Here is a 23405-nt window from a genome sequence, read left to right as displayed (position 1 = left end):
TTAAAGCACAGTATTTGCCTCAGTTCTTTGCAGAGATGTTGTCATTTGGGGAGTCTTTTCTCACCGTGCTTGTTTTGAACAAGTCTTTTGTTTAATGGAAACTTTCTTTGTGATATTTTGGCATACTGCATCTTGTACGTATTCTGATTTTCAGTTTTGGGTTATTATTTTTTTGTATATTCTTCTGGAATTTCCTTTGGGGCATTTATTTTCACTTTCAGTTTCTTTTCAAGAATGTGGAAAATAAATGTATGCAATTGCTGCTTTCTTTTTGAGTTTCAGAGAAAATTGTGTGTTGAAGCACAGCTTCCTCAAAGCAAAGTGGCAAAAAACTGGCAAAGTGGAACTGAATCTCAGAAAGTACACACATTGCAGGGAAGGTTCCCATTTTGTTCATATCTGCCATCATCTTTCATGTCCATGCAATCAAATCTCCCCTTACTGTTCTTGTTTGTGTTGGACATCTACCAGTTGATGATGAAAGTACAGTGGAACAATAGGAAAAAAAACTTTAAATCGCCAAAAAAAAAAAAAAAAAAAAAAAAAAAGTCCATTTTAAATTCCATATGAAACAGGGCTACAAATTTAACATGGTATAACAAAGTCAAACATTGAGAGGGGAGGAAAAATGTGGCAATAAAAACTTGTAAAATAAAATAAAATATAAAACTGTGTTATATTGTTGAGCACTGCAAGTACATTGTGTAAACATACTTGCAGTGCTCAACAATATAACACAATAGCAAGATTACTAGCGTGAAATAACCCAAACTAGTCTAGCCTTAACTACTCTGCTGCAAATGTATTTGGAGAAATTTTGAATGTCCAATGTAGAAGATAAATCCGATTTCTGCCCTGAGCAGCAGAACAAATATAAATTTAAAGATTCTTACTCGGGAGCTGGAATGCCCTCATCATCAGACTGAGTCATTTCATCTTCTGATTGATCGCTGAGGAGGTCACATGGCAGAATGGAGGCAGAGTCTGCAATCTCCAGCACAGGTGCAATACTTGGTCTCCGACTCTCTGCTCCATTTTCTGTTGGCAATGCCAACTTGGTGCAATTATTTGGCTGACACTCTGTGTTCTGCAGATCCATGGCAACTGTTCCTAGAAACAAGAAGACAATTAATACAGTTCCCAAGTATTAAGAAAGTTCTAAGGAAGGCAAGCAGGCCCATTCTGCTAAGAAATGAAAATAAAGGAAAACATATGAACAACGCTGAACTGGATAAGTGTGTTGAAAAAAATGGATGGATACTATGTAAAAAATAAAAAATAACTGAAGCACTCAGTAGGCCTTTCTTACTTAGCTATTTAATAATCAGATGTTGCACACATATACAAGTATTGCCACAACTTTAACAAATGTATAGTTAATTTCTTAATACCCAGCCACCTACGATTAATAAACACATAACAATACTGTTGGTTTTGAGTTGAGCAGGACTTCCCCTTCCCCTTCTCACACAGTGAAAAGATGTATCTATTTCTGTCACATTAGACTGGTGTCCCAGATAATGAATGTGTGTAGTAGTAGTAGTAGTAGTAGTAGTAGTAGTAGTAGTAGTAGTAGTAGTGCTTTATTGTCATCCTAACAATATACTTACAGTACACAGTGGGACGAAATATCGTCCTCCAGAGTCAAAAGGTGCAGTACACAAGATATATATATATATATATATATATATACAGTATATATATATATAAAACTAAAAAACATATACAGTATTAAGTAGTATTTTGTAATCCAGATAGTGTGTGGAGTAAAGAGTCCAGTGTGGAGGAGGGCAGCATGGTGTTCAGGAGCCGGACTGCTTGGGGAAAGAAACTATTGCACAATCTCGCAGACCTGCTCCTGATGCTGCAGAGTCGTCTTCCAGATGGAAGAGGAGTAAACAGTTGGTGGGAGGGGTGGTGGGGGTCAGCCATGATGCTAGTGGCTTTATGAAGGCAGCGTGAGGTGTAGATCTCCTGCAGACTGGGGAGAGAGCTGCCAATGATGCACTCAGCAGTCCGCACAATCCTCTGAAGGGCTTTGCGGTCGGAGGCATGGCAGTTTCCATACCAGACTGTAATACAGCTGGTCAGGACGCTCTCTATGGTGCCTCTGTAGAAGGTGGTAAGTATGGGTGCACCTTCTTCAGTCGTCGCAGGAAGTAAAGACGCTGCTGGGCTCTTTTTGTAAGATAGTTGGTGTTTTTGGTCCAGGACAGGTCCTCTGTGATATGATCTTCTAGGAACTTGGTGCTCTTCACTCTCTCTACTGTGTATACAATAGATATGTTCAATAATTATTTTGTAACAGTGATTTATATTAGAATTGGTTATTCAAATATATATGCATTTACTATATTTTCACATTATACAGCCAGACTTTGCTTTCATACTGTATATGCACAAATAATCAGCATTTTAGCTTGTACTGAGAATATGATATGCTATATGGACTGCAGAATAAGGCATCCAGAGACAGAAATTATAAAATCACAGCTGCTATCTTAGAATCCACCAAAATTTCTGGTAACGATGTGAAAGAGTGAGTTTTATTGCTTACTGAACACTAGCTAATAAAAGAGTGAAGGTATTACATGCTGTTATCATTATCTACTGTATGTACATGGTTTAACATCTTAGTGTTGTGCACCTTTTTCTGAGCCAAATCATGAAGACAAAACCTGAGCCACAAACAATAAACTTGTCCGACTTTTTGTTATATCACAGACTCATGTTTTATAATATTGATGTGGTGTTTTCAAAACTGTTTGTCTGAAGTTAAGCCAAGTTCTTTTTCTTAAGCTACATGTTGTGTCTCCTGTTTTAAGGTGTGGGGGGTGTTTTTGAGCTAGTATTGGGTCAAGACAAAACAACTTATTTTTTGGCTGTGTGTGCCCTCTGCACTATGATGTTTAAGTGTGCCATGAGATGGTGACACATCAGTTTCAGGGTTGCTTCAATGCTGCAAACCTATAATGAAAAAAGTAGGTTCAGAAAATGGATACATCTGTGGTATTCCTCCTTTGTCAAAAGCAATTAATTGTCATAACCTGCATCCATTTGCTCTATAGTTCAAAACCTTGAATTTCTAGAAAAAGTAGTAACCTGTACATATAGTGCTACACTAGGACATTTTTCTACCATACTGAACAAACAGTAAAGACTGCAGATATACTGTTTAAATTATAGGCAGTTGTTCCACCTTTACAGCTTACCCATACTAGCGATGATGCTGTGGACAGGCAGTCTAGAAGGACCAGTGTAAAAGCCCCCTGAAGATATGCCTTTGCGATTATGCTTCTCTTCCTGTTTGAAGATAAATGCAGAATTCTCCTCTTTGGTAATATTGATATAGTAGCATGTGTCTGAGGCAGCCATGATGTGCCGGGGCCCAGGGTTTAATAGAATGCTTTTATTGTCTTCCCGTTTGACACCAATCAAGCAAACACCATACCTAAAATGTGAATTGAAGTTCTCAGAATAATCAGCTCTGCATACAAATTGATATTCAATCATAATAAAGAACTCACTATAACTTTAATTCCACACACTTTTTAATACATCAAAGGGAAAAATGGTCAAATTACTAATGCTTAAACAACTTGGTGAGTAAAACATGACATGTACTGAAGCACTTGCATTTAAGGTGTATCTGAAATGAATCATTTATAATATTTCTTAGGCAAATGAAAGGAAACAAAGATTAATTTCTTTCCTTTATGTTTCATATTATACAGTTGATTATGAATGACAAAACAGTACAGGATATTTTGTTAGATCAGGTAGACTTGTATGTATTTTTACTCTCGAGATACTATACACTGCCCCCTTTCTGCAGCATAAGCCCAATGCCATAACTGCTTCAGAAAGCCAATTAACTGGGTGGTAGATTCTAGCAATCTTATTTACCTGCAAGAATCAATATATTTTAACTCACTTGACCTCTACTTGCTCTCTGCTATAAATTGCAGGCCACTCAAACATTTATGAGGTGCCAGTACTTCCAGCAGCATTGACATTGTCAGCTCTATTCTGCCAGTAGTTACCAAGCAGGAAATAAAAGATATATTGTTTGACCTAAGTTAAAGCTAGAGAAATGATTTTAGACACAGAAAATCCAAATGGATGGATACTAGGGAATTAATGTTCAGGTAGCATGATGGCCCAAACATAAAGATAGATTACATCCATCCATCCATCCATTATCTAACCCACTATATCCTCACTGCAGGGTCATGGGGGTCTGCAGGAAACAAACCCCGGGCAGGGCGCCAGCCCACCACAGAAAGATAGATTACAATTATTCTTTATTTATTGGATGAATATACAAAAGGCAGATTTAATTTAAAATTAAATTCTTCTGTTTGATAAAAGTTATTAAATAGTGAAAAAGAAGTTCTAATATTGTATTTTAAAAGATACACACATAAATGTTCTCCTAAAATTCTAGCATGCTTCGTAACTGCTATTTGGATAATCAATACTCAACTACTTAAGAGTTCTTGAAGTTTGCTTTTTGTTGACACACATGAAAAATTAAAAAATGGGCTGGAGCAATAAGAAATACAATTTGAAAGGGATTTGAGTTTATGGGATATAGTGGACGTATTTGGTAGGCAATGGAGAGCAGCAGTTACATGTTTAATAAATATCGATGGTTACATATTATACAAACTGAAGTATATACAGTAAATTAAGAAACATCTTTTCATAGATGATGGCACGGCGGCTATCACTGCTGCACCACAGCACTAAAGATATCCCTACACAGAGTATTGGGAATGTTTACATATCATAAAATATATTTTGCCACAAATTACTTTAATTATATTGTAGCTGCCTAGTTATCTTCTGTTTTTCATATTCTCCTTTGCTTGATTATGATGAACCTTCACAGAGCAGGGACTGACTTATTAGTATGCCCTTGACTTGGATAGCCATATTATTGACAGTAAACAACTTACTTTTTATGAGCATGGAAGGAGGCATAGGTGAAGCTCTTCCCTTCATACTCTCCGAAGAACTTGCTGTCCCCAAGTCGAATATGATAAACTTCATTCCCAGAACATCGACCATACATCTTCTGCCACTGCTCTGGAGACTGTTGGCCTTCCCTGCAATATTAATAGAGGAAATTGAAAAAGGAGTAAAAAATAAAGGCCAAAATTTGCAGGTTCCACAATTTGTATTGAAAAGAGTGGATTGGTTTTCCTATTCTAAGAAATTTGAAACAAAGAATAAACATGTTCTTTATTTCCCAGTAAATAATAGAAAATATATAAAGGAAATAAATTTCCCATTCACTCAATATGGATTTTCTCCATGAAGAATGCAACCATGCCATTCTGTTTTATCCCTTATAAAAATTTCCAAATATTGTTTAGTCTTTTGAAATGTAGGCAGCACTCTGGTTCTCAGTTTGGGCTGCAGCTTCATTCATTTATTAGCCGATATGAATGAATCATCTATTCCAAACATTGCATGGCTTTCTTTTACATTTCCAGTAGCTTTTCATTTCATGAAAATGAAGCGTTCTTTTGGTGAACATTGAAGGTGTTTGGCAAACCCCTACTGTATCATTTGACCTTAAAGTTAGATTAAACATTGGATTATTTGACTTGATGCTTTAGACAGTACAATACGTGTGAGGTAGTGCTGTATATGTAACATGTGCTAGGAACAAGTATTAGGACACTCAGCACTGTACATGTCAAAGATGGTGGAGATAAATGTGTCTTCCAAAAATTAAACGAGTCCTTTTTACAATAATAGTCCAATATGTACCAATGAGCCACAAGTTTTCATTCATCAATGTTCTTTTTCTTTTTTTACTTTAAAGTGTTTTCTTTCTTTTTGTGAGATCTTTTTGATATAACATAACAGATTACATCTTCTGGACTGTATGGTGCCTACTGTAAAGTTTGGCAGAGGAGAAAAATGGTATGGGGCTACTTTCTATGCAGATTACTACTAATGCTACAGCATATAAAGACATTTTTGACAGCTTAGTGGCAACAATTTTTGGAAGGCCTTTTTCTGGTCCAGCATGACTGTGTTCCTCTGCACAATGTCAGGCCCGTAAAGAAATGGTTTGATGAGCTCGATGTAGAACTTGAGTTGATACAGCACTGAACCATGACCTCAACCCTACTGATCATCTTTGAGATCCCTAGTGTGTGCTTGATGTGTGGGTGTCTGTGTGCCCTGCAGTGGGCTGGACCCTGCCCGGGATTTGTTCCTGCCTTGCACCCTGTGCTGGCTGGGATTGGCTCCAGAACACCCCCATGACCCTGTGTTAGGATATAGCGGGTTGGAAAATGAATGGATCGATGGATGGAATGCTGATTGGATTTTTATAGTGAAGCAAAGTGTGACAGTAAGTTCATCATCTTGTGGAAGGTAGAAGCAAAAAAAAAAAAAAAAACAAAAAGAACTGGACAAGAACTGAAGACACTGGGGAGAAGGAGATCTTCCATTTTGGAAAACAAGCCCTGTAAAGTAAACTGCTGGGACTGGTATTAAGGATTGCAAAGTGGTTGTGGAATTCTAAATGGAATGGGGAACCTTCCAGATAATTTGTTTATTGGACTAGGCCCACCGAATGTTCTCAGACTTTACCAAAAAAAAACACAAAAACAAAAAAACAACCAGCATTGCATGAAGCAAAAAAGTTTCATGGGGTGGGCAAGATCAATCAAATTTCATAAAGAAAACAGAGAATTACCTTATTTGTTAGAAGTGTTAAAATTAACAGACTCATACTCTTTAGTTTATTGTAACCTTTTTTCTTTTGTTTATATATATATATTCCTGCACCTGTATTTGTTTAATGATCCATCCATCCATCCATCCATCCATCCATCCATCCATCCATCCATCCATCCATCCATCCATCCATCCATCCTCTTCCGCTTATCCGAGGTCAGGTCGCAGGGGCAGCAGCTTGAGCAGAGATGCCCAGGCTTCCCTCTCCCCGGCCACTTCTTCTAGCTCTTCCGGGGGAATCCCAAGGCGTTCCCAGGCCAGCCGAGAGACATAGTCCCTCCAGCGTGTCCTGGGTCTTCCCTGGGGCCTCCTCCCGGTTAGACGTGTCCAGAACACCTCATCAGGGAGGCGTCCAGGAGGCATCCTGAACAGATGCCCTAGCCACCTCATCTGACTCCTCTCGATGCGGAGGAGCAGCGGCTCTACTCTGAGCCCCTCCCAGAGGACTGAGCTTCTCACCCTATCTTTAAGGGAAAGCCCAGACACCCTGTGGAGGAAACTCATTTCAGCTGCGTGTATTCGCTGCTGAGTAATATTTGTTTAATGATTTAAATTTAAATTCTAAATAAAGTTGGCTTCGTTACATTATAAATTGAAGGGGATATAGCTATTTTTTTTCCTTTAACATTTTAGAATTCACCCTTGGTGTTTTAGTAGGTCAACTTGGTGATAGTTGATTGTTACAACATATCACTAATAATGCACTCTTACCTCTTTGTGATACAGCAAGCATTTGTGACAATGAAAGAAATTCCAGCTGTCTTGTGAACTGTCCAAGCTGTATTTGTGAACCAATCCTGCTATAAAAACTGAAATGACAAAAATTCTGCTGCCTGAATGACACAAAAGAACTCTCAGAATGGCTGGGAATATTTGTTAGTTATGACCTTTAATGCTAATGCAATGTCAAATTATAATGGATTCTAGTGTATCTCAGACATATTTTTCTTTTTGCGCCAAAATCTAACCATAATTTTTGAAACAGGACACCTACACAATGGCAGAATTAGTTACCTAGTTTTAAACTGTTAAGCACGTGACTGTGTTAGAGGGTGTGCTCATATATAATGCGAGAAGCACCAACTGTGATAGCCATGACTGTCTGTCTGCATGAAACAACGCGACCCCTGTGGACTGATTTTATTGAAATTTGGTACACTTATTCTTCAAAGAAAATTGACAAGATGGTTCAATTTTTATTGACATATCTCAAACAGATGATGATGTAAGTTTTGAAATTTCAAAATCTCCCACTGAAAAGTATTGTTGAATCAGCAAACTCGTATATGTTAAAACAGAGAAACCTTCCATTTTGCTTCAAGTACAAATTAGTGTATGGTTTCAATTTTACCTTTAGAGGGCTTACTCCAGGTTTTATATTTTGTACATTTTCTTCTTTTACCTGTCCACCAGAAACTCTGATCCTTTCATAGGGTACTACTGATAGTGATTTTATGCCAGATTATTATTGGGTATCACTCTATTTGGTACACTTTCAAAAATGTGTTTAAATCACAGACCCTCCACCACTAACACACATCATTTAATGAAATTTTTATGTCACTTGAATTGGAATCTGTGTTGTATGAATGATGTTCTCCACAAATTTATTTTGGCTACATTTTAAATTACGTGACATTGAAATGAACTGCTAAAAAGCACATATTTAATGCAGTCCACTAACAAATGTACTGTAATTGCTTTCTATTATCTCTTTCATTATTGAATATGACTCACTGTTACAAAAATATTAAATAAACATAATGTGATAACTGACTCTTGGATGACATAAGTAAAAAATGTGAAATGCTCAATGCACTTGAATATTATGCAATGCGTACATTTTCTAGCTTGGCTGAATTTGTAATCATCTACCAGTGGCAGTGGAACTTTAGTAGTGTTTTTGCCCGTTTTACCTCATTTAAAGCAGTCTTTAGCTTTTTAATATGTTTAGTGGTTTCTTTCTTATAAGGTTATAGTGTCATTATAGTCACATGTACAGAATAAAGTAGAATTCTTACATGTATTTGCTAATCAGCCTCCAGCACTATTTAAGATCTACTCAAGAGCCATATTGGTGTCCTCCCCATATTTCTTGTGTTTTATAAAAATAAACGTACCTCACCTGACATTCACATCATGTGCTTTACCATTGCAAACAAAGTATATATTCAGAGTTGGTCAAAGGCATCTAATTTTTTGTAAACACATTAAATCACAAATATGTTCAATTAAGGTAATACTTTCATATTTTCTTTTTTTCAAACAAATATCAGAGAAAAACATGTCAGTTTAGCAGGGCAGCTATCCCTACCTTACAATCGTTAGGATGCAGTCATTTACGGTTATTAGCGGTAAAGTGTTTCACTGATTGCAAAACTGATTTGAACAAAAACCTGCAGCCACAGGAGCCCCGAGGACTGAACTTCAAAACTATTCCCTTAAGTAAATCAATAAAATATGAGTCAAAGTTGTTTGCAACACATAGTCCAAGCAAAAAAAAAAAATCAATGCCCAAACGGAATTTCAAAATACCAAAAGAGATATAGAAAGTAAAAAAGAATAATAATGCCTGTTATGTCATACAGTATGTCTGCAGAGGCTGGCCTGTAAATGTGTGATTGCAAAAAAGAAAAAATATATATATAGGTTAGTTTTACATATGTTATACTTTTGAATACAATTTTAGCATAAAAAAAGCATACAAAAGTAAGCCAGTAATGCATAGCCAAGGAGAGACCCACAATACTCACTGTCCTCTTGATGTGTGAACTAACAAGGTGATCAAAGTGGAGGTGGCAGGGCAGATACAGTTTAGAGCCAGCATTGCATACTTAAACTCTTCTTCACAAACAACATGATCTGCAAGACAAATTCTGTAAGTTACACTCTCTAATTTGGCAAATTCCTGCTTTCTTTAAGGTATTTTTAGGACTGGTTCAATTCCTTTTTATTTTTGGCACATTCTGATTAACTGAATATTGTCATGGGGTGACAGTGCTATTGCAGTTTCAGGGTATCAAAATCCATTTACTTTTTTCTTAGTTTCCAAATTACTTAAATGAACATGTTAAATGAATTTAAATTCATCCTAAATATTGCAATTTCTCTACTTTAATCTGACCTCACATATGTTAGTATGTCTTTGCTACTGTGTGCCAGTTATGATGGATTAGAAAAGAAAAGTACTATTCTGTGTTCCATAAACGAGATAACAACAGAAGATACATGTTGACTCTCTAAACTATGTTTTCTTTCAGGAAAAGCACAATAACGTAGCCCTCCTTTATTTCTCCCCTGTGCTTTCTCTTCCATTTTCCCTAATTCTCAAATGTTTTCCACTAAACAGATTATATTGGTGACATAGATGAAAACAGTCTTTCTATGAACTGTTCCCTGGTCAACCTCCTTGATAATAAAATTGGACCAAATATAATGTGCCATGTACGTAATTCCACTTTCTCTGTACCATGACTGTAACTAAAATATGTTCAATATGGCAGGTGAACAGTCTATTATGATGAGTTGTCAGAGGTCAAATTGAACCCTAAGCTTGCTATAGCCTCACTAATAATAGTGAAACATTACAAAGAAGAATATATACAGTTTTTATTATTATCTCATTTCAACAGCAGTCCCAGGGCATACCTGCAAATTTTACATGGAATTTGTTCTCTGGTTTTAAGATCTGTACATAAAGTGGGCAGTTGGGAGCAAAGTCCTTCACAGCCCATGCTCTTAAGATGGTCTGGTGGTCCTGAAAATAAAAAGGTATATATGTTTACATAAAACGCCATGTTACCATAGCTACTGGATAATATATATGATTATAATAATATACCATACTTCTTGCTTAAGCCTTGGATGTGAAGTAAACATAAAAGATAAGTCATCTTACCGCTGCTGTTCGATCCACCTCATTTCGACTGCTGAGAATAAAACAAGCTTCGGCATCATCCATCCTATGGGAAACATTAAATTAAAAGATCAGGAAAATCTTCAGATGGGCTGTTGCTAATCATTTTAACATGTTACAGCAAATTACATAACAGAATGAACAGGTGTGGACAAGGTTAAGGTAAAAGACAGGTTAAGGTAAATAGGTCCAAACCAGAGGCATGAATGTCGCTGCCAAGGTAAGTAAACCTTTTGACAAGGTCATCACTCTCTCCGCAGACAGACACACTGCTGATGGCTGTGCCCAAGAGGTCATTAAAGGCCTGGATCTTGGTTTTTATCCAGGACACTCGCAAGCCCAGACACTCATACTCCTTGCTCAGTCTCTTGAGAGCCCCAATCAGAGCTCCATTGACTATGGGAAGATCACGGCATAAAACCAGACTGCTCCCGTCATTGGTAGGTGAGCAAGCGATCATGGATGCTACTGAGGATGACCCTAGAAAGGACCTTAACCAGCATCAACAGCAGTATTATCCTCCTGTAGTTGCCGCAATCCAGGTGATTAGCCTTCTCTTTCCAGATAGGGACGACACGTCCCATTTTCCAGTCAGTTGGGATGATGCCCGTCTCTCAATTGGAAGCAAAGATTGCTTATAATACCAGGAGGACAGCCTTACCATCAGCGTGGAGAAATTCACCCCGGACACCACAGATCCCTACAGCGTTCCTTACTTTCAGATGGTTCAACAGCTGTGCAATCTCAATGAGCCTGGGTGGTTCACAACTAATTGAAAGAATTAGAGAGATGTCCTACGTCCTAACTGGAGGATCAGCTTTAAAGAGCTGATCAAAGTAGCCAGCCCAGCGGGTCACAACTGCAGTGTCATCCATAAGGACCATTCCATCACCCGCCTTGACTGCGACTCTCCAAAGATCACATTCAGATGTGCATAATGCATTAGTTCCACTGTAAGCAGGGCGTGGGTCGCTAGACCACAGATGGTGTGTCACCTGTTTACAGATTTCTCTAACAAACCCCTCAGAGCCCTTGCAGCCACCCTTCTCAGTTCCTGGTACAGACCGGAGTTGGCATCAAGCTTTACGCTGCGACTCCTCTCAATGGTATCCAGGGGGATGAAACATATCCTTCTGGGTACACTGGTAACACCAAAACAACCCTCAGTAACCTTTAGGGTCTTGTCACGGAGGGTTTCCCACATCACAATAGGAACAGCAGTCAGATCCAGGTCTGTAAGTTCCTCACACAAACTGCATGCAAACTCATTAGAAACATCCTGATCTTGGAGTCTGGCCAGGTCCAGCCTCATTTTCCTAGTAGGTGGTAGCCTACTGGACCTAAGCTGGATCTTCAGAGTAGCAACAACAAGTCTGTGGTCAAAATTCACAAACTTGGTGCTTCTGTGGACCCTGCAGTTTTGTAAGAGCCTCCAACGTCTGCCAACGAGGATGTGATCAATCTCCTTCACCACACCACCAGTATTGGAGTACCAAGTCAAATAATGCAACTCAGGGTGCTAGAACTAGGATCCAGCAATCCGCAGCCTAAGACCTTTTGCAAGGTCAAGGAACATGGAGCCACTTTCACCACAGCTGCCAGACCCATGGGGACCACCAACCCAATCCTCATAGCCAGCCATGTCAGTGCCAGTAATGGCACTGAAATCCCAACAAGGCTTAACTTACAAATAGTCAAATCTACTGTATATAACTAGCAAGAAAAGACTTGCAAGAGAATACACCCTCTGGCACTCATGATTCATCTGATGGCACTGCATTTTGAGGCAGACTGCATCACTGATGGAATGTACAAGAGGTGGCAAATTAAAGGAGAGGGAAGATAACCCAAACATCTGAAGGTGGTTCTCACACATAACTACTTCCTCCATCTCTCCCTTGATCTATTGTATGTCTCAAATGCTGAATATCTTATTTGCATAAGTACACACAACTAACCTTGAGGAACTCCACTTTTAACTGTATAACTAATGGTAAGTTACACTATGATTTACCTATGACAATAACTGGTCCACAAAGCATGCCATTTGTCTTGTTTTACATTAAAAGCAACTACCAGGTTACATTTTATCGAGTAAAGAGCATATGAGTTAACACAATAATTGCCTTTAAACTGAGCTCCAAGTTTATTGTACAGGGACTTGGAGACAATCTCTGTATTTGGATTTTCAATTTTCTGACCAGAAGACACCAGTCTAAAAGCTGACAACAACATGTTTTCTCTGTTGATTATCAGCAGTGCATATAACTGTGAGACATTCTAGTGCTCCAGCTTTACTCCATGTTCAAATACAGACAGGCACAGCTTGAAATTACTGACAATACCATTGTGAGCCTAATCATTAACAATGAAGTGTTATCGATAACGAAAAGATCAAGGACCAGGTATTTTGGTGTTAAGGAAGTAACCTTAGTTTTGAAATCGGTGAAATTTTAGAACTGAACCATCGAAAAAAGAGAGAGAGGGCCAAAACCATTTTTACCTCATTAAGGTATTTTGGAAATAGTCTGCAATTTCAAATCTTTGGGCACCTTTATCAGTAACAACAACAAAACAATGTAATTGAAATAATCAAAGTCACATGAGTGCTTCTTTATTCCTTTAAAGAAATTTGGCAAGTCTTCACAATTCCTTGCGATTTTCAGAAAATATTCAATATAACCATTTCTTATTTGCCGACTGATTTGGAATTCTTTAAATTCTGCACTGAAAGTGTTACTAAGGATGAAGACGACAGAGAAAACCATTGGTAGAAACCTTCACCATCAATGAACACTGACACTGTAGCAGGCAATATAATCAAAAACTATAATATTATCAAGATCACTTTTTTTTTCTCCGCTAACCACTAGAAAGTGGTGCAAAACTAAAATTTCCATCTTCAGAATTAAAAACTGCTTTTACCATGTCATCAGACATTTGAAATATCTATATATATAATTCACTAAGCCGCCAGCGAGCAAGACACCTATGGAGCACGCAGGACGGAGCCACGCCCACCAATTCTAAGACCATTGAATATGACGACAACTCGTAGAGCCACGCCCATCAACTCGGACGCAGCAACTCACAAAACACGGCGTCATTTGCGTTCGTCTCTGCTATAGTCCACATGCACCTCTGAGCCACGTTGACTTTTCGGTTACGACGCACAACCGCATCCACCATCGCAAACTGTTTTACACGCTACATACAGCGATTCGCATCCGCGACAAACATGCTTCTTCTTAGATGGTCCTGCAGGAACACAGAAAACGTTTGTCTACACAATATTCCTTATTCCCCGGCCCACGTCCACCCTCGCTCTCCAGGCAACAAACACCACGAAAGTCGCTTTCATCTCCATGGCACACGCACGACAGAGCCCCATCCACCAACAATTCGCGCGAGGACAAAAGCATTTGCCAAGAATGTTTTCATTAATCAAGAACGAAAGTTGGAGGTTCGAAGATGAGCACATACCATCGTAATTCCGACCATAAACGATGTCGACTGGCAATCCAGCAGCGTTATTCCCATGACCCGCCGGGCAGCCGGCATGTTTGTCGCGGATGTGAATTGCTGTATGCAGTGTGTAAAACAGTTTGCGAGGGGTATCCCATGGTCTTACAGTTGGTGGGCGGGTCTCTGTTAGTTGCTCTTCCGAGCGGGCACATGACCAGGCAGTGTGTATGCTTCAAGAACGAGGGTGGACGTGACAGGACCATCTAAGAAGAATCATATTTGTTGCAGATGTGAATCGCTATATGCAGCGTGTAAAACAATTTGTTTGTCGCGGATGTGAATCGCTGTATGCAGCGTGTAAAACAGTTTGCGAAGGGTATCCCATGGTCTTAGCAGTGTCTATGCTTTGATGTCAATTGCTGTATGCAGCGTGTAAAACGCTGTATTGTATGTTGCCCTCTCCAGAGTTCCATCTTTTCATTCACCTACAGTTGTATCCTCAAAACCAACCCCATTTGGACAACTGTGTCTTTCAGGAAGTGTTCACCCATTAATACATAATTATGCGGCATATGCTACGCCGCGGGTTGGCTAGTACTTCATAATACTCTTACAGCTGATGTAATCACTGTTGCCTTGTAGTTTTATGCAAATTCAGAATTTTAAATCTGATGTTGAATATTGTTACACTTTTTATTTTTCATTACTATTTAATTTGTTTTTGACTACTTATCTTTTTGAGTGCAAGTGCAACTAAGCATTTCATTGTACTGTTCAGAATATGACACAGAACTAATTAATGGAACTTAAACTACTGTCAAGGATTGCTGCTACATTTGAGGTATGTCTGTAGTGTTTTAGTATAACTGGCCAGTCAAATGTCAACAAGCTTTATCACAACCACGAGATGGTATACAAATAGAAATCAAAGATCAATGTAGAAATCAGCAAGATTTTAACAACAGACAGACTTATATTTAACTTGTTAAAAACACATTAACAAACATTTTCCACATTTCAACAATTATTATCATGAAGTGGTTATTAAAAGAATGCTTTGTGCAACATTCTCTTTTCTCTTCTAATGGCCATTCTGGAAATGCTATGTAAAGTAAAACATATGCTGAAAGTACAAAAAAGAAAACTGTCTTTAAGAGTTGAAAATTAAGAAACATAAAAGAATCGAATTTGTATTGGCATGGACAAAGTTGGGTAACATGTACAGCACATTGCACCCAAATGACTGACTTCTGCCTACTAAATCTAAAATACTGCAATATTATAAAGGCAAAACAAAATCAGTAAGAGAAAGTAAGACAGAACTTTGCACTCTAATACATTAAACTTACAGTATACTAATGTTTTTAATCTTAACTATTGTTTCTGTTTCATGAGATGTGCTTACTTTGCTCTCATGAGGTCTTGGTCTTTAAGTGCTGATCCCTGAAGGTATATCACTCGTTGTGACCATAGGGGAATCTGTAGCACCCTACGAACTTGAATATCCATTTCTGTCGGGCACAAGATCACTACATAATAATCCTGCAACAGAGCCAATGCATTAATTTTTATTAGAATTAAGGAGCCACAATGATTTCTCCATATTTGAAGAATAAAATGAAAGATTCAGTAAAATTGCAACATATAGTTCTGCCTACTATGTCCATCAGAAAAAGTTGACATACTTTCAACTTTAAAATAAAAGGTTTTGGATATAGAAAGAATGATATGTACAAGTGTGCTTTGGTGGGTCACCACATGTATTCTTCATCAAATTTCACAATTCTTTGTTTTTTTAAGGAGTAAAAACCTTTTCTGCATATTAGATCAAAAAAGTGACTAATGTTTAAAATGAAAGCAACAGAACAGAAGTAGAACGAAAATTGATAAACGTTTTTACCCACGTACCCATCGGCTCTCACGCTCATTTATGTAACCTAGTATCACAAAAAACAAAGTGGAAAAACATTCCTACTTCAAAGGGCATACACAAACACAACCTTACATACTCCTTCAGCCCAGACCAGTTTAGAGGTGCCAATCAACCTCACAGCAGGTCCTGGGACTATGGGAGGAGGTCCAAGTGCCCATTAAGAAGCCATAATAAATGCACACAAAAGATGCCTCTACTCCAGTCCTGATTTAGGTTAAAGAAATCTTATGTTTCTTCTGCTTAGGTACTGCTTGTGAATACAGATTCTAAAAAAAAAAAAAGATTAAAATGTCCACCTGCTACCACAAAGACCACGGTGGAATCATTAATCATTGTTGCATTCTTAGATGCCAAAATTTATTGGAAGATTGGAAGCCTGTATTAAATTGACATCGATTTAAAATTAGAACTCATCTTGTAAATGTAGTTAGTATTTTTAGGACATCTTGTTATTTTTTAACAGAAGAAGTTCATTTGCACACAGTAAGCTATAAATTCAACATAACATCTACAGTTTGAAAATGTACTGAATCTTTTCAAAAAATTGGTGTTTTCAAGGATGGGCCAGCTGCAGAAGAACATATTCAACAACTGTAAAGAGACAAAGAAAACGACTAACACGTGTAGTTTGTGTGTAATGTATGACCAGACTTGATTTCAGTAATACTAAAGTTAGGAGTGACTGAAGCATACATTCTCATTTAAATGTTCACTTACCTGAAGTCGTGGATGAGCATAAAACTCATTCAGAAAGTCCATTAGTAAATCAATTTTCAAAGAGCTGACACACAGCACCACATGCTTCTCTGTCTGAGCTCTGTGACGACTATAATTGCCACCAGACTTTTGTCTTTCCATCCACAGGTACACTAGCTCCTCAAACTGAAAAAAAGGTGTATATGATAAAGCATTGTACTTGGCTGTAACTAAGCAGATGATCCTAAAAACAATAGGCTGCTCCAAAAATGAAGTGCAATATACACAGGTAAAGAAATTTTATTTTATACTTTTATCTATTTTCTAAACTGATTTCTAACATTCAGGACTGAAATATGCCTAAATATGTTGTAGTAACAACAGTAAACGTTGGAACTCACCCTGCATAAGGTGCCATTGCATTGTAAAGCAGAGTGAGTTATTTATAGTCATCATCTGAAACTGGCTGCATGTATTTAGGCTGTGAGAGGACACAATACTTCCCACATGAAATTAATCTAGACATGGAAGTGCCAATGTTTTCATTCTGGGTGCTACACTCTGTTGTGGTAGCAGATTTTAGTATTAATTTTTTTCATGTTTTAACTGAGCCCTTGTTTTATTGAGATCCTGTATTTTTCTGTTGAATACACGGAGGTAACAATACTCAATATTGTGGGTTTAGGTTTTCATAGGAGAAGACAAAGAGGTGCACCACTTGGTTTTGTCAGGTTTTACAAAGCTAGAGCACATTTCTTCCGTTCACTGTGTTGTTTCTGCATCACTTACTTAATTATCTTGTTAAAATCTGGATTGATTGTTTCTTTTGCAAAATAGCTTTAAAAGATGCAAATAACTCCATTGTGCCAATTTACATGCATCCTTTAATAAAACTGAGAATTTGGTGTGACTACTTACTTGATTCCATACAAGAAAAAAAAATTAATGAGTGAATGGAATATTAAAACAGCTAAAAACTGTCATTTTAGAGAAAAGGTTGATTGTAATGAAAATAAACAAGAGGTCTATGTGAAATAGCCTTGAGACATGTTACCTTTATATTTACCTAATTAGTCTTTACTTTTACTCAGACTGACATGAACTTTTCAAGTGCCTAAAGACAGTTATAAAAACAAAGACTGGAGTGGGCAAGGAAGAACATTCTTTTAATAGGACACACTGCAGCAACATTAGTTGTGGAACTAGATGATTTGAACAATACAGTAGCACCCAAATCAATGATAATACAAAAAATTAATTGTAAATAAGTTGTTAAACTACAGTTAAAACTAGAAAACTGAAAAAACTATCTGACTGACAGCAATACTGTTTGTAATAACATTTAACACTACTGCATATAAACAGAATATATTTCAAAAGCGCATGCTATTCCTTGAATCATTTTCAGTGGTTTCAAGCATTTTTAATGTAAAGTGAAAATAAACAGGTGAACAAGTATAAATCATACAATTAATATCTTTTTATAATTTCAATAAAGATAATAACTATGCTTTACCTCCACAAGGTGCATTGTTAAATCATTTTATCAGTGCATTTTTATTTGCTGAGCTACAACTTATTTGAACAGCAAAATGGCTGTATGGGAGTTTATTGTGATATATCAGAAACCTAGATGAGTATCACAGACACCAGTGAGTAAAGTGTCAGTGTGTATCCTAGAAGATTATTGTGGTTGGTGGTTTGAGTAAAGAGCATGGTGGTCTGGCAATCAGTTAGTTTCCTTTGGACTGAATGAACTAAGCAACTGTCATGACCTAGTCCTTTCTGTACTTTTTTTTTTTTGCTTCACTGGCTCACTGAGCTTGCCTCTGTGCCTTCAGCTCCTGTTTTCTGTAAACTGAATCTACATTTAAATTAATATTATTGTTTTCATTAATGGCCCATATAATTCAGTCTATTGTTGTTCTCTACTTATCACTCAACAGGAGGTAGCTCAGAGTGAACAGCTACAGGAAACATCCACTTTATATGTGCACAGTTATGCACTGTTATATAACATTGAAGCCTCCTGCACATGCACTCCATACAAGGAATTTACTGCCAAATTACCAAGCTGAAATACTATTTAAAACAAAAATCAGTTTGACACTCCAGTGTCAGCCAGCAATGTTTCAGAAAAAGCTAGTTTCGTTTCTGGGAATCTGTTATTTCTGCTTATGTGTGAACAAGGCAAAAAAATGACCAAGACAAGCACTTATGTTTATGTGAGTGGGTCAATCAAACTTAAAAAACAGAACGTATAGTTTAAAGTGCAGCTGGATGATAAACTGGACTGGACTGCCAATACTGATGCTCTGTGCAAGAGAGGATAGAGCCGGCTATACTTCCTTAGAAGGCTGACGTCCTTCAACATCTGCAATAAGATGCTGCAGATGTTCTATCAGACGGTTGTGGCAAGCGCCCTCTTTTACATGGTGGTGTGCTGGGGAGGCAGCATAAAGAAGAGGGACGCCTCACGCCTGGACAAAATGGTGAGGAAGGCTGACTCTATTGTAGGCACGGAGCAGGACAGGCAGACCGACGGGCGCTGAGCAGGCTCCTGTCAATCATGAAGAATCCACTGCATCCACTGAACAGTATCATCTCCAGACAGAGGAGCAGCTTCAGCGACAGATTGCTGTCACTGTCCTGCTCCACTGACAGACTGATCTATCGATCTAAGAACAATTTAAGCTAGCTGTCAAACAAGTATGAAACTTAAATTTGGTTTTACTTTGCAAGGTTTGCTATTTGAAACGTATGGTCTAGAAACTGAAAAGGTAGCCTTGTTTCCTCTGGACCAAGATCAAAAGTTGTGTAACTTTCCAGAACACTAAAACATGCATTAGTATGCAGGAAATAATAAAAGATCAGAATGACAATGTTCTTGTGAAAACATCTTATAAGGAAATAGAAGTCTCTGGAATAGCAGATTTAATCAGACTAATGCAGATTTCAGTGCCTTTTGCCCTTGACTGCTCAAATCTGGAACTGGCGCCCATGAATGCTGTCATCCTAGAAGATTAACAAATTGTCCTTAGAGATGTGTCTAAATTAGTTTTTCTAAATTCCTGTGATATTTCTTTATAGAGTTCGATTTGAAAAAGTAGCTATTATTAATACAGTGTTTATATGAAAGTAAAAATAACATTTTTTTTATACGGGCTCACCTCGACGCACAGCTTGGACTCTGGAACCAATCTCCTTGAGAGGGGCTGGACTCTCTACCACTCTGGAGTTGCCCCCGGTGAGAGGCGCCGAGCAGGTGTGGGTATACTTATTGCTCCCCGACTTGGAGCCTGTACATTGGGGTTTACCCCGGTGAACGAGAGGGTAGCCTCCCTCCGCCTTCGGGTGGGGGGACGGGTCCTAACTGTTGTTTGTGCATATGCACCGAACAGCAGTTCGGAGTACCCACACTTTTTGGAGTCCCTGGAGGGAGTGCTGGAGGGCACACCTCCTGGGGACTCCCTCGTACTGCTGGGAGACTTCAGTGCTCACGTGGGCAATGACAGTGAGACCTGGAAGGGCGTGATTGGGAGGAATGGCCCCCCCGATCTGAACCCGAGTGGTGTTTTGTTATTGGACTTCTGTGCTCGTCACGGATTGTCCATAACGAACACCATGTTCAAGCATAGGGGTGTTCATATGTGCACTTGGCACCAGGACACCCTAGGCCTCAGTTCAATGATCGACTTTGTCGTCGTGTCGTCGGACTTGCGGCCACATGTCTTGGACACTCGGGTGAAGAGAGGGGCGGAGCTGTCAACTGATCACCACCTGGTGGTGAGTTGGCTCCGATGGTGGGGGAGGATGCCGGTCAGGCCTGGTAGGCCCAAACGTGTTGTGAGGGTCTGCTGAGAACATCTGGCAGAGCCCCCTGTCAGAAGTAGCTTCAACTCCCACCTCCGGCAGAACTTCGACCATGCCCCGAGGGAGGTGGGGGACATTGAGTCCGAATGGGCCATGTTCCGTGCCTCTATTGTTGAGGCGGCTGACTGGAGCTGTGGCTGTAAGGTAGTCGGTGCCTGTCGTGGCGGCAATCCCCGAACCCATTGGTGGACACCAGCGGTGAAGGATGCCGTCAAGCTGAAGAAGGAGTCCTACCAGTCCCTTTTGTCCTGTGGGACTCTGGAGGCGGCTGATTGGTACCGGCAGGCCAAGCGGAATGCGGCTTCGGTGGTTGCTGAGGCAAAAACTCGGGCATGGGAGGAGTTTTGGGGAGGCCATGGAGAACAACTTTCGGACGGTTTCGAGGAGATTCTGGTCCACAGTCTGGCGTCTCAGGAGGGGGAAGCAGTGCAGTGTCAACACTGTGTATGGTGGGGATGGTGCGCTGCTGACCTCGACTTGGGACGTTGTGGGTCGGTGGGGGGAGTACTTCGAAGACCTCCTCAATCCCACTAACATGCCTTCCAATGAGGAAGCAGAGCCTGGGGACTCGGAGGTGGGCTCCCCCATCTCTGGGACTGAGGTCACCGAGGTGGTCAAAAAACTCCTTGGTGGCAGGGCCCCGGGGGTGGATGAGATACGCCCGGAGTTCCTCAAGGCTCTGGATGTTGTAGGGCTATCTTGGTTGACACGTCTCTGCAACATCGCATGGACATCAGGGACAGTGCCTCTGGATTGACAGACTGGGGTGGTGGTCCCCCTCTTTAAGAAGGGGGACCGGAGGGTGTGTTCCAACTACAGAGGGATCACACTCCTCAGCCTCCCTGGAAAAGTCTATTTGGGGGTTCTGGAGAGGAGGGTCCGTCGCATAGTTGAACCTCGGATTCAGAAGGAACAGTGTGGTTTTCGTCCTGGTCGTGGAACAGTGGACCAGCTCTACACCCTTAGCAGTTTCCTGAAGGGTGCATGGGAGTTCGCCCCAACCAGTCTACATGTGTTTTGTGGACTTGGAAAAGGCGTTCGACCGTGTCCCTCGGGGAATCCTGTGGGGGGTGCTCCGAGAGTATGGGGTACCGGACCCCCTGATAAGAGCTGTTCGGTCCCTGTACGATCGGTGTCAGAGCTTGGTCCCGCATTGCCGGCAGTAAGTCGAACCCGTTTCCAGTGAGAGTTGTACTCCGCCAGGGCTGCCCTTTGTCACCGATTCTGTTCATAACTTTCTAGGGGCAGCCAGGGTGTTGAGGGGGTCCGGCTTGGTGGACTCAGGATTGGGTCACTGCTTTTTGCAGATGATGTTGTCCTGTTTGCTTCATCAGGCCGTGATCTTCAGCTCTCTCTGGATCGGTTCGCAGCTGAGTATGAAGCGGCTGGGATGGGAATCAGCACCTCCAAATCCGAGACCATTGTCCTCAGCCGGAAAAGGGTGGAGTGCCCTCCAGGGTTGGGAGCGAGATCCTGCCCCAAGTGGAGGAGTTCAAGTATCTCGGGGTCTTGTTCACGAGTGACGGAAGAATGGAGCGTGAGATCGACAGGCATAGCTCTCAATTTACCAGCTGATCTATGTTCCTACCCTCACCTATGGTCATGAGCTATGGGTAGTGACCGAAAGAACGAGATCGCGAATACAAGCGGCTGAAATGAGTTTTCTCCGCAGGGTGTCTGGGCTCTCCCTTAAAGATAGGGTGAGAAGCTCAGTCATCCGGGAGGGGCTCAGAGTAGAGCCGCTGCTCCTCCGCATCGAGAGGAGTCAGATGAGGTGGCTCAGGCATCTGATTAGGATGCCTCCTGGATGCCTCCCTGGTGAGGTGTTCTGGGCACGTCCAACCGGGAGGAGGCCCTGGGGAAGACCCAGGACACGCTGGAGGGACTATGTCTCCCGGCTGGCCTGGGAACGCCTTGGGATTCCCCCGGAAGAGCTAGTAGAAGTGGCCGGGGGAGAGGGAAGTCTGGGCATCTCTGCTGAAGCTGCTGCCCCCGCGACCCGACCTCGGATAAGCGGAAAAGGATGGATGGATGGATGGATAAAAATAACATCTAAAATGCATACAAAATGTATCCATGCTAAGAAATTAAGTGAATCAGGGTTTGGTTACTTTAACTTTGTATTGCTACCAAATACAACACTGTACTGCTGTCCTAGAGTTGATATTCTTACCTGAGTGCTGTGCAATACTGTGCTCAGCTAGGAAATGGCAGTATTTGTGTTTTTTGAATGTTAGGAGACTCATAATTCCCAATATAATTCATTTATATTTCTGCTGTTTTAATTTTGCCCATTAGTTAATTGATTTTATATGCCTTTAGGGGTTCTTCTGTTTAATAATCTGAGATCTAAATTAATAATTTTTAATAACTGCTACAATTAAAATTCACTCCATTACAATTTACAATTCACTCCATTAGATGCCTCTGCAGCTTTTACCTACCAAAAAAACCTTTCAACAGGAATACTGGTGAAAACAAATGCAACAGTAATTCTGCTTTACATTTTAATAGCATCATTAGAAAAGCAGAAAAAACAATTACTACATAATAGTACTGCAGGAAAATGCATTTATTACCTGAAGTGGTAAAACCACTAAAGCAACACAGATCATGATAACCACAAGAAGTTGTGAAGGCCAGATCTTTGGTGTGACGTCACCATATCCCACAGTAGAAAAAGTAACAATACAAAAATAAAGAGAATTGAAGAGTGATAGGTTGTTGCCTGCTCGTTCTAGATGTTGGATTCCACAGGTC

At 39.9% G+C, this 23405-nt stretch overlaps 1 protein-coding gene across 4 annotated transcripts in view; it reads right to left on the bottom strand.

Annotated features, from left to right (window-relative positions):
* kcnt1a (potassium sodium-activated channel subfamily T member 1a) overlaps positions 1 to 23405 on the bottom strand; it is a 225710-nt gene that overhangs the window by 86287 nt on the left and 116018 nt on the right. For all 4 annotated transcript variants that reach the window (XM_051931758.1, XM_051931760.1, XM_051931759.1 and 1 more), the window contains exons 11-19: positions 23225 to 23405; positions 16794 to 16958; positions 15549 to 15685; positions 10661 to 10724; positions 10411 to 10519; positions 9516 to 9624; positions 4962 to 5111; positions 3213 to 3451; positions 894 to 1110 (exon numbers count right to left, since the gene is read on the bottom strand). In XM_051931758.1, coding sequence (XP_051787718.1) covers positions 894 to 1110; positions 3213 to 3451; positions 4962 to 5111; positions 9516 to 9624; positions 10411 to 10519; positions 10661 to 10724; positions 15549 to 15685; positions 16794 to 16958; positions 23225 to 23405 — 1371 coding nt within the window. The remainder of the gene's footprint in view (positions 1 to 893; positions 1111 to 3212; positions 3452 to 4961; positions 5112 to 9515; positions 9625 to 10410; positions 10520 to 10660; positions 10725 to 15548; positions 15686 to 16793; positions 16959 to 23224) is intronic.

This window comes from Erpetoichthys calabaricus, chromosome 9 (genome assembly GCF_900747795.2).
Source record: "Erpetoichthys calabaricus chromosome 9, fErpCal1.3, whole genome shotgun sequence".
In the NCBI taxonomy this organism is placed as follows: Eukaryota; Metazoa; Chordata; class Cladistia; order Polypteriformes; family Polypteridae; genus Erpetoichthys; species Erpetoichthys calabaricus.
This window is presented reverse-complemented; position numbering and strand designations above follow the sequence as displayed.